The sequence below is a fragment of the Portunus trituberculatus genome, chromosome 9 (assembly GCF_017591435.1).
Source record: "Portunus trituberculatus isolate SZX2019 chromosome 9, ASM1759143v1, whole genome shotgun sequence".
In the NCBI taxonomy this organism is placed as follows: domain Eukaryota; kingdom Metazoa; phylum Arthropoda; class Malacostraca; order Decapoda; family Portunidae; genus Portunus; species Portunus trituberculatus.
Genome location: NC_059263.1, coordinates 7380063 through 7397500, shown reverse-complemented (window position 1 = coordinate 7397500; position 17438 = coordinate 7380063). Strand labels below are relative to the sequence as shown.

General features: G+C 41.6%; 2 protein-coding genes and 1 pseudogene across 3 annotated transcripts; 1 reads left to right on the top strand and 2 right to left on the bottom strand.

Annotated features, from left to right (window-relative positions):
* Window positions 1-1602: 1602 nt before the first annotated feature.
* LOC123501648 (2-(hydroxymethyl)glutarate dehydrogenase-like) lies at window positions 1603-8765 on the bottom strand. The gene is made up of 8 exons (XM_045250599.1): window positions 8704-8765; window positions 7844-8067; window positions 6730-6882; window positions 6456-6574; window positions 5557-5703; window positions 4936-5056; window positions 3258-3442; window positions 1603-2296 (listed from the first exon to the last, which is right to left on the bottom strand). Exons 2-8 carry the CDS (start codon window positions 8058-8060, stop codon window positions 2069-2071), a joined length of 1170 nt encoding a protein of 389 aa, XP_045106534.1. The 5' UTR covers window positions 8061-8067; window positions 8704-8765; the 3' UTR covers window positions 1603-2068.
* A 694-nt stretch (window positions 8766-9459) lies between these two features.
* Window positions 9460-10279, bottom strand: LOC123501505 (annotated as a pseudogene).
* A 1730-nt stretch (window positions 10280-12009) lies between these two features.
* Window positions 12010-17187, top strand: LOC123501570. 2 transcript variants are annotated; one of them, XM_045250469.1, is made up of 3 exons: window positions 12010-12166; window positions 13158-13377; window positions 15245-17187. In XM_045250469.1, exons 2-3 carry the CDS (start codon window positions 13228-13230, stop codon window positions 15848-15850), a joined length of 756 nt encoding a protein of 251 aa, XP_045106404.1. In that variant the 5' UTR covers window positions 12010-12166; window positions 13158-13227; the 3' UTR covers window positions 15851-17187. The 2 variants fall into 2 exon arrangements, with proteins under 2 accessions (XP_045106404.1, XP_045106405.1); XM_045250470.1 differs by having other exon boundaries at window positions 12012-12166; window positions 13100-13377.
* The last annotated feature ends 251 nt before the right edge of the window (window positions 17188-17438 follow it).

Here is a 17438-nt window from a genome sequence, read left to right as displayed (position 1 = left end):
GGTCTAATAGTACACAAAAACTTAAGTTAAAGATGCGTTCTGGTACTGAAGGGCTTAATTCTGCTTTTAAAGAAAGGTAATATATTCTGAGGTGTTTCCAGTGACAATTTCAATGATTTGGCTGTCAAGTATCATTGTTTTTATGTTTGTAGCCTATGCATTAAATTTCCGTATTAGTTTTGAATATATAGATAAAAAATTGCAAATATAACAGTTTGCTTATCGAATAGAATGTTTGCCAGTATTTTTGATCGAGTATTAACGTATCCATTCCATCAAACTTCATTCCCAAAATACCTTGAATTAATAACATTCTAGATAAATTCTTGTACATCTCAACGTACTTAATTACACTTTTATTCCTATGTTACACAAGTAACCTTCGATATAATGAGTAAACAAACAAACAAACAAACAAATACCCGTTACCCAGCCTTGTAAAGAGAGATAGCCACGCCCCACACCCACGCCCACGCCCACACTATGACCACATGCCCTGTTTGTTATTACTCAGTGTTGGGCGTGTGTCTGTGGAGGCGCCCCTCTCGTTCAGGTGTGACGGTAAAGTAATTGAGGGAGGCGTGCCCTGAGGAACGCCACCAACCTTTCCCTTTCACTTATGAATTAATAATACACGTGTCTTTCGTTCCTCTCGTCTCCCTCACCCAACACTGAAGCTATTGTGTTTGTTGTGGTGTCCAGGGTATGAAGGAATAAGGAAAAAAACAATAACTGTGCAGAGACCTTATATAAAAGAAAAAAATATAGGACAGTTATTTTTGACAGTCTAAAGATACAAGAGAAGAAGGAAATAGTGTATGAAATGTGGAAGAAGAGAGAGTCAGAGGAAGAACTTGTTGGACAGAGCAGAATAAAAAGACAACAAACAACATGAGAGAAGCGCCGATACAAAGGCCAAGCTTTCCAACCAACACCTACACCTGACCTGACCTGGGGAAGATGAAACCAGTGGGAGAAACTATTGTCTGTCTATTCTAAACTGGCCGCTGGGTCTCGGTCTGGGAAGAAGATGTCTGTTGTCGTGTCTTGAGGAAAACAGTAGTGTGATAAGTGTGCTGATTAACGGTAAACAAGTAGCATACATATTAAATGAGTTATGTCATCAGTTAGCTACGATGTATTTTGAACAGTAATCCAATTGTCCATATCCTCAGACCGAGACCCAGCGGCCAGTTCAGAGCAGACAGACTATAGACGAAAGTTTACATAAATACAATAAAAGTACAATAGATTCGATAGATTAACAAGGCAATAGATGAACTTATTGAAAAAAAATTGAAAAACTGAAGGAGAAAATTAATAAGGAAAACTGAAAAAAGAAAAAGATAAAGGACTCCATAATATGAATACAATAATATTATAACATGCAGCAGATCACCACGTACAGAAACAAATAAATAAATAAATAAATAAAACGAAAAAAAAAAGATCAACTAACTCAGTGGTTACCAAACTTTTCTGGTCGTCACCTACTTTTCATACAGGATACTTGTTCATGGCCCACCGCCCACTCCTAGGCATAACCCATGACTACAGTGCCTACAGGCCTACACTCATTAGGTCAGTATATAAACCACTCTAACAAATCCTGTAATTTTATTGATCTCATACATGTAAGTCGCCTCCACTTGCTGCCTACCTGCTAAACTCCATTGGTTGTATACACACATCATATCCTCAGATTATGACCCCTTGCATTCTGCCACATGGCGTCCCAGGGAGTCATGGCCCACAGTTTAGGAACCACTGCTCTAAAACCATCAAAACACACCTATTCCTTTTACTGCGCCTTCTTGTTGTCTTCAGTACCCTCTGTAGTGACGCTGAAGCAAACATTTATCATCGTGTAAAGAAAAAAAATGTAAAAAAAAAATAATAATAATGACAAAAAAAAACCTTCTAAACCCATCAAAACCAACTTACTCCTTCTTCAGCGCCTCCTTCGGGTCATCAATAGCTTTTGGAGTGACGCTGAGGCAAACATTTATCGCCACGAAAAGAAAAAAAACGTAAAAATAAAAAATCTTCTAAACCCATCAAAACCAACTTACTCCTTCGCCTTCTTCGGGTCCTCAATAGCCTCGTGGGTGACATTGAGGGAGCCATCAGCCACTACGTTGTTGTATTCCCACTTGGAGAAGCCCGGGATCTGCAGGTACTCGTTCAGGGCAAGCTCAAGGGCCCTAGGAACGATGTAGCACCCCGCCTCCTCTCCGAACTGGTACTCTGCCGCCCTGTAGGTGCTAAGTGTGTGTTGGTGCAGCGCCATGGGTACCTGAAGAGTTGGTGGTAGTGGTCATAGTAGTGGTGGTGGTGGTGGTAGTCAGAGTAATGGTGGTGTTGGTAAGTTTGCTATGTTGTGCAGTGTTGTCGTTATTTGTGATTTGAGTGTGAGGAAATTAGATGAAAAAGGACGAATAGTGAGTAAGTAAATAGATAGAAGATTGAAAATGAATAAATAGAAATAGAGAAGTAGTATGTAGTGATGTGCTTCTTATCCGCGTAGTTTTATCGTTTTTTTTTGTGATTTGAGTTAGTAGAAATTAAATGTAAAAATGAATAGTGAGTAAGTAAATAGATAGATGATTCGAAATAAATAAAAATAAATAGAGAAATGATAGCGGTGGTGTGCTTGTTATTCGTGTAGTTTTGTCATTTTTTGTGATCTCATATTGAGGAAATTAAGTGTAAAAATAGATTGAGGACAAGTAAAGAGATAGATGAAGCAAAGTGAGAAAAATATGAATAAAGAAATAGTAATGGTAGTGTCTTTGTTATTTTGAGTTTGAGAAAATTAGATGTAAAAATAGATAGTGGACTAGTAAAATAGATAAATGGATGGAAATTTAAGAGAAAACAATAAAGAAATACCGGGATTCGAGTCTGGTCAAATTAGATTACGAGAAAGTTAACAAGGAAGTGAAAAAAAAAGAAGAAAGATAAAACAAAATAGACACAAAAAGAAAATTAAGATAAAGATGGATAAAACATAATAAATACACACACACAAAAAAAAAAAATAAATAAATAAAACAACAAATAAATGAACAAACACAAACAAAAACACAAATAAAAACAAAACACCAGCATTATCATCCATCACAAGTCACCACCATGCACCAACACCACTGACCTTGAATTTTCCTCACCCCCACCCTCACTCCCCTTCCCTCCCTCTCCCAGTAACCCTGTCTTCCTCACTGTACCCAACTCACCCTAACCTAACCTAGCCTAACCTTGAATTTCCTCGCCATATCGTATCCCAGCTGTAGGTCCTTGTTCTGCAGGGAGAGAGAGAATCCAGGGTCATACTCTCCCCCGTTGAACACCACAGGGGCAGCCGTCTCCCACACGAAGCTGTTCCCGACACTTAGCCTGATGCCGTCCCAAAAGGTCCTGAGGTCGATATTAGCGCGCTTTCCTGCAGAAGGCGGTGAAGGAGAGTTGGTTTGTGAGTGAGTGAGGGTTGCAGGAAGTGATGGTGGTGGTGGATGAGTAGAATTGTTGTAAGGAAGAGAAGGTGCAGGAGGAGGAAGAGGAGACAGAAGAACAGCAGAAGGAGGAGGAGGAGGAGGAAATGAAGGAGGAGGAAAAGGAGGAGAAGAGCAAAGATGTATTAGTAGTTGAAGTAACAGTGGAAGGATAAAAAAAAAAAGACGAGGATGAATAAGGAAAAAGAAGAAAAGAAAAAAGGACAAATAGAAAGTAAAGTAGTAGAAGAAATAGAAGAATAGCAATAATAAAAAGAAAGCAAATGAACGTGGACAGAAACAAGAAGAGTGAGAACTAAGAAAAGAAACTCAATAAAACGTAAAGAAGTGAAATAGCAAAATGTACATAAAAAAAAAAAAAAAAAAAATAAACTAATGTGTAAACTGTGTAGATAATAAGAATATCAACAATAACAACAAAACAATCAAGAGAGAGAGAAAAAAAAGTGAAATAAAACGATAACATAAATAACAAAACATGACCTACCAAACTCTCTCTCTCTCTCTCTCTCTCTCTCTCTCTCTCTCTCTCTCTCTCTCTCTCTCTCTCACCTGGATATCTTAAAAGTTCCATGACATTCACACTGAGATACAACATGTGGTTCCCTTATCTCTCTGCCCTTTCAGCATTTCATCATCACCTCCTTTCAACACCATTATTACTATGATGCGTGGAAGATGGACAGGTGGTGGTGGTGGTGGTGGTGGTGGCGGTGGTGGTGGTGGTGGTGGTGGGAGAAAATAAGGACGCATTTCCCAGACTAATGAAAAAATACTTAGCACTAACCTTATGTGAAATATGACCTTGTGTTTTTCGGGGGAGGGGAGGGTGATGGTGGTGGTGGTGGTGGTGGTGGTGGTGGTGGTGGTGGTGGTGGTGGTGGTGGTGGTGGTGGTGGTGGTGGTGGTAGTGGTGGTGGTGGTGTGTAGGAAATAACATGTAAAGAAATGAATAAACTTTTGGAGTCATAGAGTGAAATGGCTTGATAATTTATGAGGCAAGAATGACAGGATAGTGGTGGTGAAGGCTTCTCCCCATCCACCTACCCATCCATCCCACTCACCCATCCACCCATTTACTCACCTAACCTATCCATCCACCCACTCACTCATACACCCACTCATCCAAATATCCACCCACCCCATCCCATATACTCACCCATCCAATCATCTACTTACTCACCTATCCACTTACTCACCCACCCTTTTACACACTCACCCATCGACTCACCCACTCACCCACCCACTCACCCGTCCACCTACCCACCCACTCACCCGTCCACTCACCCATCCACCTACCCACCCACTCACCCATCCACCCACTCACCCACCCTACTACTCACCCACTCACTCACCCACTCACCCATCCACCTACCCACCCACTCATTCACCTACCTACTCACTCACCCACTCACCCACTCACCCAGCATAAGGGCCTCTCCCATGGCGACCACATGGACACAGCACAGCATGTTGGACACCACTTTGATGACCATAGCGGTGCCCACAGTAGGACCCACGTAGAACACCGTCATGTAGGAAGCCTGAAGAAGAGGGTGAAGGAGGCGGTGAAGGAGGCGGTGAAGGAGGCGGTGAAGGAGAGGGTGAAGGAGGTAGATGATATTTTTTTTTTTGTGGTTTGTGTTTTGTTGTATGTAAATTGATTGTTTTTAAAGATTATGTTTATGTTTACTAATTTTTCATGTATTATTTCTTATCCTCTTTCTAAATATGTTTTTTTTTTTTAATGTTAAAGAACTATTACTTCTACTACTACTACTACTACTACTACTACTACTACTACTACTACTACTACTACTACTACTACAACAACAACAATAACAACAACTATTACTACTACAACAATCATCACACCATCAGTAGAATCCCTAGCTCTCTTTCTCTTCTTTTTCCCTTCCTTCCTCGTGTTTACTTTCGTGTATGCAAAGAAAGTTAGAAAAAAACGAAAAGAGAGAAAAAAACACATGAAAATCCCCACTTATCACCACCACCACCACTACCACCACCACCACCACCAGCTAACCTCCAGTATCGGCATAATAGCATCAGTCACATCCTTCCTTCCTCCCACGTACGCCACCATTTGTCCCTTTCTCAGCGCATCGAGGCCTCCTGTGATGGGCGACTCCACCATGTAGCCGCCCTTGCCCTCCACCTCCTTCATGTACTCCTGTAGGCGGCGCAGCAGAAGGAAGACATGAGAGTATATACATATGACCACTCTTTTCTTTTCTTTTTTTTATCGTTATCATAGAGTGAGAAATAATGAGTTCAGTTTTGATAAAGTTAAATTTGAGCAAGAGATAAAAAGGTTTTGTAGCACAGAGTGTTGGATGAGTGAAATAGTCTTACTGATCAGGTTCGGTTTTATGTAAGAGAGGAGGACTGGCCAAGAGCAACAAAAATATAAACAAAAAAGACCCACTCAGGTGCCAGTCTCCTTACAGAGCCGATAGAATTAGCTAAAGGAAAAGGAGAAGTATCTTGAAACCTTCCTCTTGAATGAAGTCAAGTTATAGGAAGTTGGAAATACAGACGCAGGCAGGGAGTTCCAGAGTTTACCAGAGAAAGGCATGAATGATTGAGAGTACTGGTTAACTCTTGCATTAGGGAGTTGGACAGAATAGGGGATGAGATAAAGAAGAAAGCCTTGTGCAGCGAGGCCACAGTAGGAGAGGAGGCATGCAGTTAACGAAATCAGTAGAGCAGTTAGCATGAAAATAGCGATAAAAGATAGAAAGAGACCCAACCTTTCGGCAGTGAGAAGGAGGTAGGTTGTTAGTATTAAGTCATTAGGGAGATTTTAAGGAAGATTAGATAAATTTATGGATGTAGTTCTGGATGAAAGTACAGTAAGTAGGTTCGTGTGTGTGTGTGTGTGTGTGTGTGTGTGTGTGTGTGTGTGTGTGTGTGTGTACGTACGATAGTTTGTTCATATTCGGTAGTAGAATGATCCACCCATATTTTGCCAGCTGTGAAGTTTGCAAGTAGGCCGTCACTGCTCTCCGCTACCGTCTTCACGTGAGTAGGCTTAGGCAGACCTGCAGTAGTAGTAGTAGTAGTAGTAGTAGTAGTAGTAGTAGTAGTAGTAGCAATAATAGTACTAAACAGAAAGAAAAAATAAAGAGACAAAGAATAAAAAATAAGAGAAAAATCTATATCAACTCCAAAAATAAACTCATTACTCAGCACTCACAGGTCAGCACCACATCGGAGAGACTCAGCACCTCAGCGGGGGAGGAGCAGCGGGGGATGGAGGACGGCAGGTGGGCCATTCTAGAGGTCTCCGGGTCACTGATTGCCGTCACCTGGTACCCATTCTTCAGGAGGTTCCCCGCCACTGCCGCCCCTGGAGAAGTAGTGTTAGTCTGGCTTAGGTTAGGTTAGGTTAGGTTAGGTTAAGAAAATTGGTGATCTTTCTATGCTGACTTAAAAGTTATCTGAGGGAACTTACTTATCAAACCCTTCCTTACTTTGATATTTTGGGTATGATTAGACAGTTTTATTTGCATTACAATGGGTCTATGTAGGTCAAAGGACTAAGGGCCAGAGTCTTTACTATTCTAATTCCTACATATGTTTCTGAAGCTGTATAAAAGTCGCTAAATAGTAATCAGAAGGAATTTGAAAACGTGGCACTCAAGGGGTCAATCTATCTAAGTCAGGTCATGTTAGGTTAAGTTATGTTGGGAGAAGTGCCAGTCATTCTAAGTTGATTTAATGTGATGTGAAGTTAGGTTCGTTTAGTTAACTTATGCTAGGTTAGGCTAAAGTTAGGTTACGTTAAAGTTAAGTTAAGGTTAGATTAGTTAAGGTCAATTTAGGTTACGAGGAAACTACGAACCATTTTTTCTCTGACTTGCAAATTGTCTGGTTTAGTTTGTTTGGCTAAGGTTAGGTTAGGTTAGGTTAGGTTAGGTTTAGAAAAGGGATAATCATTCTACATGTATTAGTGAAATGTGGTGAAATTAGTTTGTCTTACGTAAGATGTGTTAGGTTCAGTTAGGTTAGCAAAGGTGGCCGTCATTCTACGTAGACTAAATCAAATGTGACGGGGCGTTTCCGCAGATTTAATGTAACGCGGCAAGCACTTTTCACATACTTAGTGTAACTTGGCACGTATTCTGTCCACCTCCCTGATGCAAACAATAACCAGTATTCTCAATCTTTCATTCATACACGTAAACTATGGAACTCCCTGACTGCTTCTGTATTTCCGCCCTGTCTTTGATTAAGTGATTTAAGAAAAAAATTTTCAAGATACGACTACTACCACTACAACAACAACAACTACTACTACTACTACAGACCAACTTGACCGATGCCAATGATGCCAATCTTGGTGTCTTTCGAAGTAGTGGTGAGGTTTCGCATGAAGGGACGAGATCCAAACACTGCTCCTTGTCCTGATCCTTGTTTGTGGCAGCGACTTCCCCCAATGCAGGACGTCACGCGCCCCGAAGCCGCCAGCCACATCCTGCCGAAGCCAAAGCCACCCACACCCCGAGCACGAAGATTGGCAGCCATTTCTTCTCTGCAGCGAATGTGATGAGGGAAAAAGGTTTATTAGCAGACATTTTTTTTTTTCTACAGGGTAAGTTTCCCACGAAATAAAGAAATTAAAGGTATAAACTTGCTTTCCAAAATAAAAGTAATGAAAGAAATATATAGATATAAAAACACATACACTAAATTTCAAAGTTAAAAAATAAGTTTAGAGAGTTTCGGATAAAAATAAAAAAATAAAAATAAAAAAAGAATTTGCAAGTCACAAATATTAATTTCCCTGTCAAAATAACAAAGGAAAAAAATCCTTCGTCAGATAGAATAAATAATAAAAAAAAAGAAGTTTCTCCCTCCAACACCTCAACAGAAAAAAAGAAGTAAGTGTTCTCAGTCACAAACCAATCAACTTTCCTGTCAAAAGCAAAACTATTCAGAAAACTAACAAAACAAAAACCAGAACTATCACTTATAAAAACACTAGTTACTCTCAGAAACTATGAAAAAAAACATTGACCATTACACACTAAACCAAAAAAAGAAAAAGAAAAGAAAAGAACCATCATATTAAAAGCTAAATAAATGTCTTAATCGTACAACAGTCACACCACACACTCCTTCATTACCTACTACCTACTCATTTCTCTACTCGCCGCTCCTCTAATACCTATAAGAGGAGCCCGAAGTTACCAGCACCCCTCCCTCCCGCGTTACCTCGCACCTACCAGCGCGCTCACTCAGGCAGGAATGGCGAGGCCACACTCACCAGGCTGCCTCGTCACCCATTCGTCTCTCCTTCACCTACTGTATACACCACACAGATAATGAAATTCCCATGTGTGTGTGTGTGTGTGTGTGTGTGTGTGTGTGTGTGTGTGTGTGTGTGTGTGTGTGTGTGTGTGAAAGAGAGTAAGGAAGGAATGCATATAATTACACGGTTTTTTTTTTTTTTTTTATTTACACCATGAGTTAGATAAGGTTTGCTTCATGCCACGCACTGTTCCTCTTCCTGAATATGAACACTGATATATGAAGCCGTGAGATCTTTCGAAATCTATCCATACACTCGAAAGTTAACTGAATGACTAACTATATCTGTTAACTAATTAATTGACTGACTTGCTGACAAACAAACTAACTAGCGAATTAAAATCTGACTAACTAATTAACTAACTAACTAACTAACTAACTAACTAACTAACTAACTAACTAACTAACTAACTAACGGTCAATTTGCAATTTCATCCAACGAACGATTTTGTGACAAGGATTGAATCGAGGTTATAATGTTTGGTTTGGTTAGTAAGCTTTGTAGAGGTCCAGGACAGGCGCATCGCCCCCCCCCCTCTTTCCAGCTAGAAGACTATCATGTTTAATTTAGTTGATATATTTTATGGGGTCCTGTGGGGCGCAGACCTCCCGGCTAGAAGGTCATTACGTTGGGTTTGGTTAGTATCACAATAACCAACCTCAGGCGCTCGATGTTTTGAGTGTAAATATTGGGGTTGTCAGGATCAATAAAGTGTTGTTTGTGGTTAATCATGTACTGCTATAACCTTCGTCAGACAGTTTGTTATACGCACACCACGAGTTACTGTAAATGACACTACCAGGCCGGATGTACCTTTCTATGACAGGTATCAGCCTTCCTGCACTCCTGTTTTTTTCCATTGAAGGGCACAATAAAACACTTTTTAGACACTCGCTCAATGCACACAGCTGTATCGACATGCGACCGCCATCGTACTTTCGCTTAGTAAATAAAGTTTCGTTAATCTCCACCTAAATCCCCTCACTATCAGTATATTTAATTCTGATCGTCAAACCACTACTCTGTAATTTCAGAATAAAAACTACGTCAGTCGACACTGACATGAATAGCCCAGTTTGAACACTCAAAAACAGTGTCTTGATTCCATTCTTTTTAAAGCCAGTGGTTGACAAAACACACTATCTCTGACAGTGTCTGGTGAGTTCCATCGAAAAACGTGCCTTTGTAGTCTGAAGTGGTAAATGTGCACTGTTTTCTTTTCTTTTTTCTGGGCCGTTGTGATCCACCGACCACATTGCCAAGAATACCGGTCTTCCCTAAAAGTACAATGAACTTCACAGTAAGGGCACTGTACTTATGGAGGAAGGACACAGTGCCTTCTTAAAAACTGCACTGCAGCTTTGTTGTCCAGATAGATATCCTTGGTGGACTTCCAGTAGTCTGGGAAACATCCAGCACACAAAGCAGCCATTCTGATGTGAAGAGAAAACACGCACGGACACAAGCAACATCTATGAACCGCAATTTTTAAACGTAGATTTTAAACACAAGAACAACTTCAACTATCATTATTCAAACAATCTTCACGAAACAATTGAAGGAACAAAAACTTTGAAAGGAATCAATGAACAGCTATCTTAAAACGTATATTTTAGATACAAGAATAACCACACTTGACATATCAGCCTGAAACGTAGCGAATCATCACCTCCAGAAACGTAGCGGACAGCTGGCAACGCTGCTCAAAGTAAACAAACCAACGGCTGGCGCTGCAACTTTTAGCCGCTGCCTCACCCATCAGTGTTTTCAGAGCTTATTTTATTTTATTTATCTTTTTTTATGATTTTGTTGATTTCCGACCTCTTTTGCACGCTACTTGATTTAGTGCTCCCCCCCAAAGACCCCGATGTCCCACAGGTCCCACAGAGAATGAGAGGCAGGCATAACTAAAAAAAATATTCATCTGCGCCGGAAATGAGACACCATCAATCATTTCACTGCACTCCTCACCAGAAAGACACGAGTCACATCACAGACTCCATGGTTGGCTGAAACTACAAACTGACCCAACTAACTAATCAAATAGTAACTTAGCAGCATAATGGTAAGAATCTGTCGCATATATCAAACACATGGAAGCGTTTGAATAAGTATCCACTAAAATCTAGTAAATCTATCAAGCTTTCTTCGACAAATACAGAGAAAACGATAAATCACAGAGTTTCATTATGGATAACTTAAATATTAACGAGAGAGAGAGAGAGAGAGAGAGAGAGAGAGAGAGAGAGAGAGAGAGAGTGTGTGTAATTCACTTTGGTCGTCTGCTGGTCACCCAGCCAGTCTTCCCCATTACGGAGCGAGCTCAGAGCTCATAGACCGATCTTCAGGTAGGACTGAGACCACATCAACACACAACACACACCGAGAAAGCGAGGCCACAACCCCTCGAGTTACATCCCGTACCTATTTACTGCTAGGTGAACAGGGACTCGAACCCGGCCCTCTCGATTGTGAGTCGAGCGTGCTGTGTGTGCGTGTGTGTGTGTGTGTGTGTTTCACTGTTTGATCTGCTGCAGTCTCTGACGAGACAGCCAGACGTTACCCTACGGAACGAGCTCAGAGCTCATTATTTCCGATCTTGGGATAGGCCTGAGACCAGGCACACACACACCGGGACAACAAGGTCACAACTCCTCGATTTACATCCCGTACCTACTCACTGCTAGGTGAACAGCACCTACACGTGAAAGGAGACACACCAAATATCTCCACCCGGCCGGGGAATCGAACCCCGGTCCTCTGGCTTGTGAAGCCAGCGCTCTAACCACTGATCTACCGGTGAGAGAGAGAGAGAGAGAGAGAGAGAGAGAGAGAGAGAGAGAGAGAGAGAGAGAGAGAGAGAGAGAGAGAGAGAGAGAGAGAGAGAGAGAGAGAGAGAGACCATGCCACACCACCACCACCACCCCTCGTAGGAAGATAGAACACAAACACACACGCCACAATCAGATCATTTTTCCTCCATAATCACAGATACACCCCACTGGTAATACCGCAACATCCACCCATCACCTGAACAACAATAGGAGCGACAATACACCTGCAATACCACCATTTCCCACCTATACACCATCACGTGGGTTAGCACTGTGTTATCTGAGGGACGCTTCCACTTGAGATAAGACAGGTAGTGGACTCAATACTGCTATCTAGATGCAAAACACGGGCGGGTCTCGTACCAAGCTCAGGTGTTAGTGAAAATGTTAGCTGTGCCTCGAAACTGTGCCGAGAGATGAGGATTTGAGAGTATGTGATGATGCTGTGAGGAAGGGAGAGAAAGAGGGAGAGATAGAAAAAGAAGGTGAGTGTGTGAGACGGAGGGAGTAATGTATAAAGGAGGAAAATTGTGAATGATGTGTTTCTAGAGAGGAAAGAAGGAAGGAAGGAAGGAAAGGTAAAATAACGTCATCTGGATTTTTTTTTTTTTTTTTATTATTATTATTATCATTTATTTATTTTTTTTTTTTGTGTGTGTGAGTGTTTTTGTAGAAAGATTCGGTGATTTTGAAGGTAAGTGATGCTTGTTTTTTTTGTTTTTTGTTGTTGTTGTTTTGTTATATTTCCATCTTTGCCTTTATGTATTTTTCTTCTTAACATTTTTTTTTTTTTTTTTTTTTTTTGTCCACACACTGGTATATGTTCTTGTTTCTTCTTTTTCTTAATTTCATTCCACTGCTTTTCTTAATTGCCTTTATTCACTTTATATTTCCTAAAGCTCTATATTTCTTTTCCTTTTTAGTCTTCCTTTCTTTCCTTCCTTACATCATTCCTCCCCTTTTTCCTTCCTACATTCACTATTTCGTTTCTTCTATTCCTTTCTTCCTCCTTCCCTCTCTCCCTTCCTCTCTCCATTCCATCATTAATTATTTTTCTCGTTAATCATTTAAGTTATTCAGTCATTCCACTATTCATTAATTCATTACCATTCTGCGGTGACACATTTCTCTTTCCTTCTTCCCTCTTCTCTTATTTATAGATTGCTTTTTCCTCCTTCTTTCCTTATCTTCCTGTCCCTTCCTTCAGCTTTCCTCTCTTATCTCTTATTAGACTGAGAGAGAGAGAGAGAGAGAGAGAGAGAGAGAGAGAGAGAGAGAGAGAGAGAGAGAGAGAGAGAGAGAGAGAGAGAGAGAGAGAGAGAGAGAGAGAATACCACACACAACCAAACCAAACTAAACAAACACTCACTACATTGAAAAAAAACACTCTGCAATTCTAATCCTTCAATATCCAACAGATCCTTGACTCAAACTCAGCACCACTAACTGCTCCACCTCCTTCCACCCTTCCACCAGGACTCAGTGGACGCCAAACACCGCTGGAGGGCAGAAGAAAGGGAGAAAAAGAGAGAGAAAGTGAAGGACAATGGAGACTGAATACCTGGCAATCATCATCACCATCTCTGTACTCGGAGGGGTGGTGTTTGTTGCCTTCCTGTCCGTGTGCATTACGAAGATTGCCGCTGATAGGTCGCTGAAGAAGAGTCTAGCAAAGTCTCGGCTCTTCGGGGGAACAGTAAGTAGTATCTTCGAACATAGCGCCATAATGAGAAACGCTTTCCTCTCTAACCACGACTATTTAAAAAAAGAACACAGAAACGAGTTGCCGAGTTCTAAAGACTATTTGTCCTGTTAATAATGCAGAAAACTTGTTAACGTGTCATTAGAATTAAAGAAACCCTTAAAAACCAGTGTCACTTCAACTAGAACCCTTTGAAAATAGAACCTGTCACTAGAATTACAGAAACACCCTTCATTAAAAAACCAGTGTCACTTCAACTAGAGCAGTGGTTGTTAACCTTTTTCAGTGCCCGGACCCCTTGATATCTGAGAAAAATTTATCGTAGTGATAAAAAAATTAGTGATAAAAACTTTGCTGAAAAATTATTACATTTTTCAATTACTGAACAAAGGCACCTTTTGTTTTTATTTCAAATGAAAAGTGTCGAAATATATGTTTTGCTTTCTCATGGTAAATATACGGTACCATTGCACTGGCTACCATGTCTCGTACCCCTAGGTTTCATACCCCTTGGGGGTACAGGTGCCCCAGGTTAAGAACCACTGAACTAGAGGCTTTTAAAAATGGTGAAGGTGTAGAGCGGAAGTGTTTCAAAACATGGGCCATGGAGAGAAGTTTTAAGAAAGCCATCAGGTTTGCACGAAGGAGTAAAATGTTAGTCTCTCTCTCTCTCTCTCTCTCTCTCTCTCTCTCTCTCTCTCTCTCTCTCTCTCTCTCTCAAATTCTTGCTCATCTTATCTTCTTCCACTCCCCCTTCACTTATCTCCCATTCCTCCTCCTCCTCCTCATGCTCCTCCTCCTCTGGTATCGTGTGTCCAAATACTTTTAGAATGATTTAATAGCATTGGGTAAGAGAGAGAGAGAGAGAGAGAGAGAGAGAGAGAGAGAGAGAGAGAGAGAGAGAGAGAGAGAGAGAGAGTAGTAGTAGTAGTAGTTGTAGTAGTAGTAGTAGTAGTAGTAGTAGTAGTAGTAGTAGTAGTAGTAGTAGTAGTAGTAGTAGTAGTAGTAGTAGTAGTAGTAGTAGTAGTAGTAGTAGTAGTAGTAGTAGTAGTAGTAGTAGTAGTAGTAGTAGTAGTAGCAGTAGCATCTCACAAAACCCAGTATTTAGAATCGCCCTGTTCTCTTATCACCATTATTTTCAAAGGCCACAGAGATGAATAGTCGTGTTCTCAAGACTGTTTCTCCTTCTAATAATGTAAAAGCCTTGTTAATCTGTCACTAGAATCACAAACACACGCTTAAAAAAAATAATCGTATAGCTTTGATTGAGGCTCTTGAAAGTAGTGGGGGTGCAGCGCAGAGGTGTTCAGAATATAAGGCTATACAAACTCACGGAAAAGTCACCAATGAACACACCTTGGTAATACTCAGGCCAGGGAAGCTTGGTATTTATATCGGCGCTTCCTTGATACTGTTTCTTGTCTTTTCATTCTGCTCCTTCTAATTAAGTCTCTATTCTGCCCAACTCTCTGATGCGTGAGTTAACCAGTACTCTCAATCATTCATACCTTTCTCTGGTAAACTCTGAAACTCCCTGCCTGCTTCTGTATTCCCAGCTTTCTATGACTTAACTTAATTTAATAGTGAGGTTTCAAGACATTTATCTTTTTTTTTTTTTTTTTTGGGGGGGGGCTATCTCTCCCTTGCATCTCTCCCTGACCTGCAAGGGGACTGGCAACTAAGTGGAGCTTTATTTTTTCGTTTTATGTTGCCTTGGCCAGCTTTCCCTTCCTACATTAAAAAGTTCTTCCGCTGACTTTCTCTCTTCCACCCTTCATGCACTATTTCTGTCTTGTCCTGCATCCTTAGCGCATCAAAACGCAACACTCCTTTGATACCAGTCACTCGTCTCCTCCTCCAGGTGCCGCAGTCCCACTCCTACGTCCGCTACAATGACCCGGAGCCACAGACCCCCGTTGGCCTCGCTCCTGACAACCCGTGGGAGAGTAACTACCCTGGCTACCACACCAACCCTGCACTGGAAGACTTCACCCCAGACCCACTCACTGACCTGTCCATGCTCCATGTACCGCCTCCAGATCTGTCCAGACGCCCCTCTATTACCCAGTACAGACCGCCAAGTGTCCTCCCCTCCCGTCAGTCCTCCTACGTACAGGATCTTCCACGTAGACCATCCTATTCTCAAGAAATGCAGCGGAGGCCCTCAAATGCTCAAGGAATGCCAAGGACTCGATACTCCTACGCCCCTGATCTCGATAGGGGACCATCTTATGCTGTGCAGCGCAGTTCGTCCATGGTTAGTCAAATCAGGCCACGACCACCCGGCGGTGAGAACAAGCTATGGTACAACTACATAAAGAACGACCCGGACTACTTCACTTCGGAGTCTCTGGAATGGAACAAGATGCAGCCCAGAGTGTGGCAGGGCAGATCCAGGGGTGTGCCGCCCCCAGCACCCCACCAGGACTACCACCGCCAGGCCGCCTCTCGCCTCAGCTGGATATAGGAGCCAACATGAACAAGATTTGCCTTCACTGATCGCCTCCCACAGGACTTATTCTGGTACACTTCTGCGTCGCACCTCGCCTACTTTCCAAAGACTTGAGTTGAGAAGACATGGTTTTTCTTACTTTCTTTATGGTTTGGTGACAAATTAACAAGATTTCTTCTTTATGAACCGGAGAAACACTCTTGAAAATCCGGCTAATCAAGTACGTGGCCTTTGTAAATAGTTGTGGTAAGAGAGCAGAGCGTTTCAGAATACGGATCTTAAACTTCTTGTCAGCCCCGTTTGAAGCATCTTAGAAACGTCCAGATAAGCATTCAGCCAAGCGAGACACACTGGTGGGCAAGGACTGAAGCAATGAACCCCTGAAGCAGATGAAAATTCGGTGCCTTCTACTGGATAACCAAACTCTCGTCAGGTTACAAAGGAATATTTCTTCAAGCCTCCACAACCAATATGTCTCTATCTTAAGCACCGTGATTGTAGCAGAGCCCGGACCATATATAGCTGACCCGGAGACCCATGAAAACTACCCACCAGTGATAACAAGGGCGGATATTACTTGGTTAGAAGGAAAATTAAAAAGAAAACGGATCTGCAATGTCATGATGGGTGGGGTAACAAAGATAAACTCGAATGGAGGCAAAAAAAAAAAAAGGGACAAAAGTAGAATAAGCTCGTCAGAGAATAAGGAAAAGTAAGAATGATAAGAGAAAATACCTCTTATATCAGTGGTGAAGTTTACGTCACGAGTGGAAATTACCTAAATGATAAAGCCTCGACTTCTTGTAACATCACTCCACTCAATGCACGCCTATAATCCTGTACCTCGGTGATGAGCATTCCCAAACACTCCAGTGCATGAGCTCTACTCTTAACAGGCTCAGGTGGAACGTATGGGAGTCTTTAAGGGTGTTTTTAATCATTCTACTGATAGCTTTGTACAGATTCGTTGGTAGTGATGGGGAAAACAGCCATGACTTGACGAATCTTTCCCGTGGCTCCTGAAAACAGATACCGGTGAAAGAACAAAAACATTTCAGGGTTGTGTTGCCGTTTCAACCAATACACCGGGAGCATTTGAAACACTTGAAACATTCTATTCTTGATGAAGCCCCCATGGTTAGGAGGCTACGAAATGTTAGGTTAGGTTATCTTAATCAAATAGGTTAAGGAAAGGGGAGGGGGTGGTCGAGGAAAGGAATATTGATTGAAACTGCTAATTTACTCGTTTCACAATACAGTTCCATGTGTGTATTCTAGTTTCCACGCGTCACAAAGCCATTTGGTCCAACTACTCATTATGTAATAGAGAATAAAGAACAAAAAAGTCGTGATGCGCTGTTTGACTGACACATGAACCACAAAAGACGCTTCACGGTTCTTGCAATGGGGAGAGACTTTAAGGCGGCGTGTAGACGGAAATGGTTAGAGAGAACTTAGCAAGGAAGGGAAAGATGATAGTCATTTTTGAGGCACGCTGATTCATGTGACGGTTGAGTTTATCTTATCTTGACACCACCACCACCACCGCCATCAGTCACGTCACCACACACACACACACACACACACACACACACACACACAC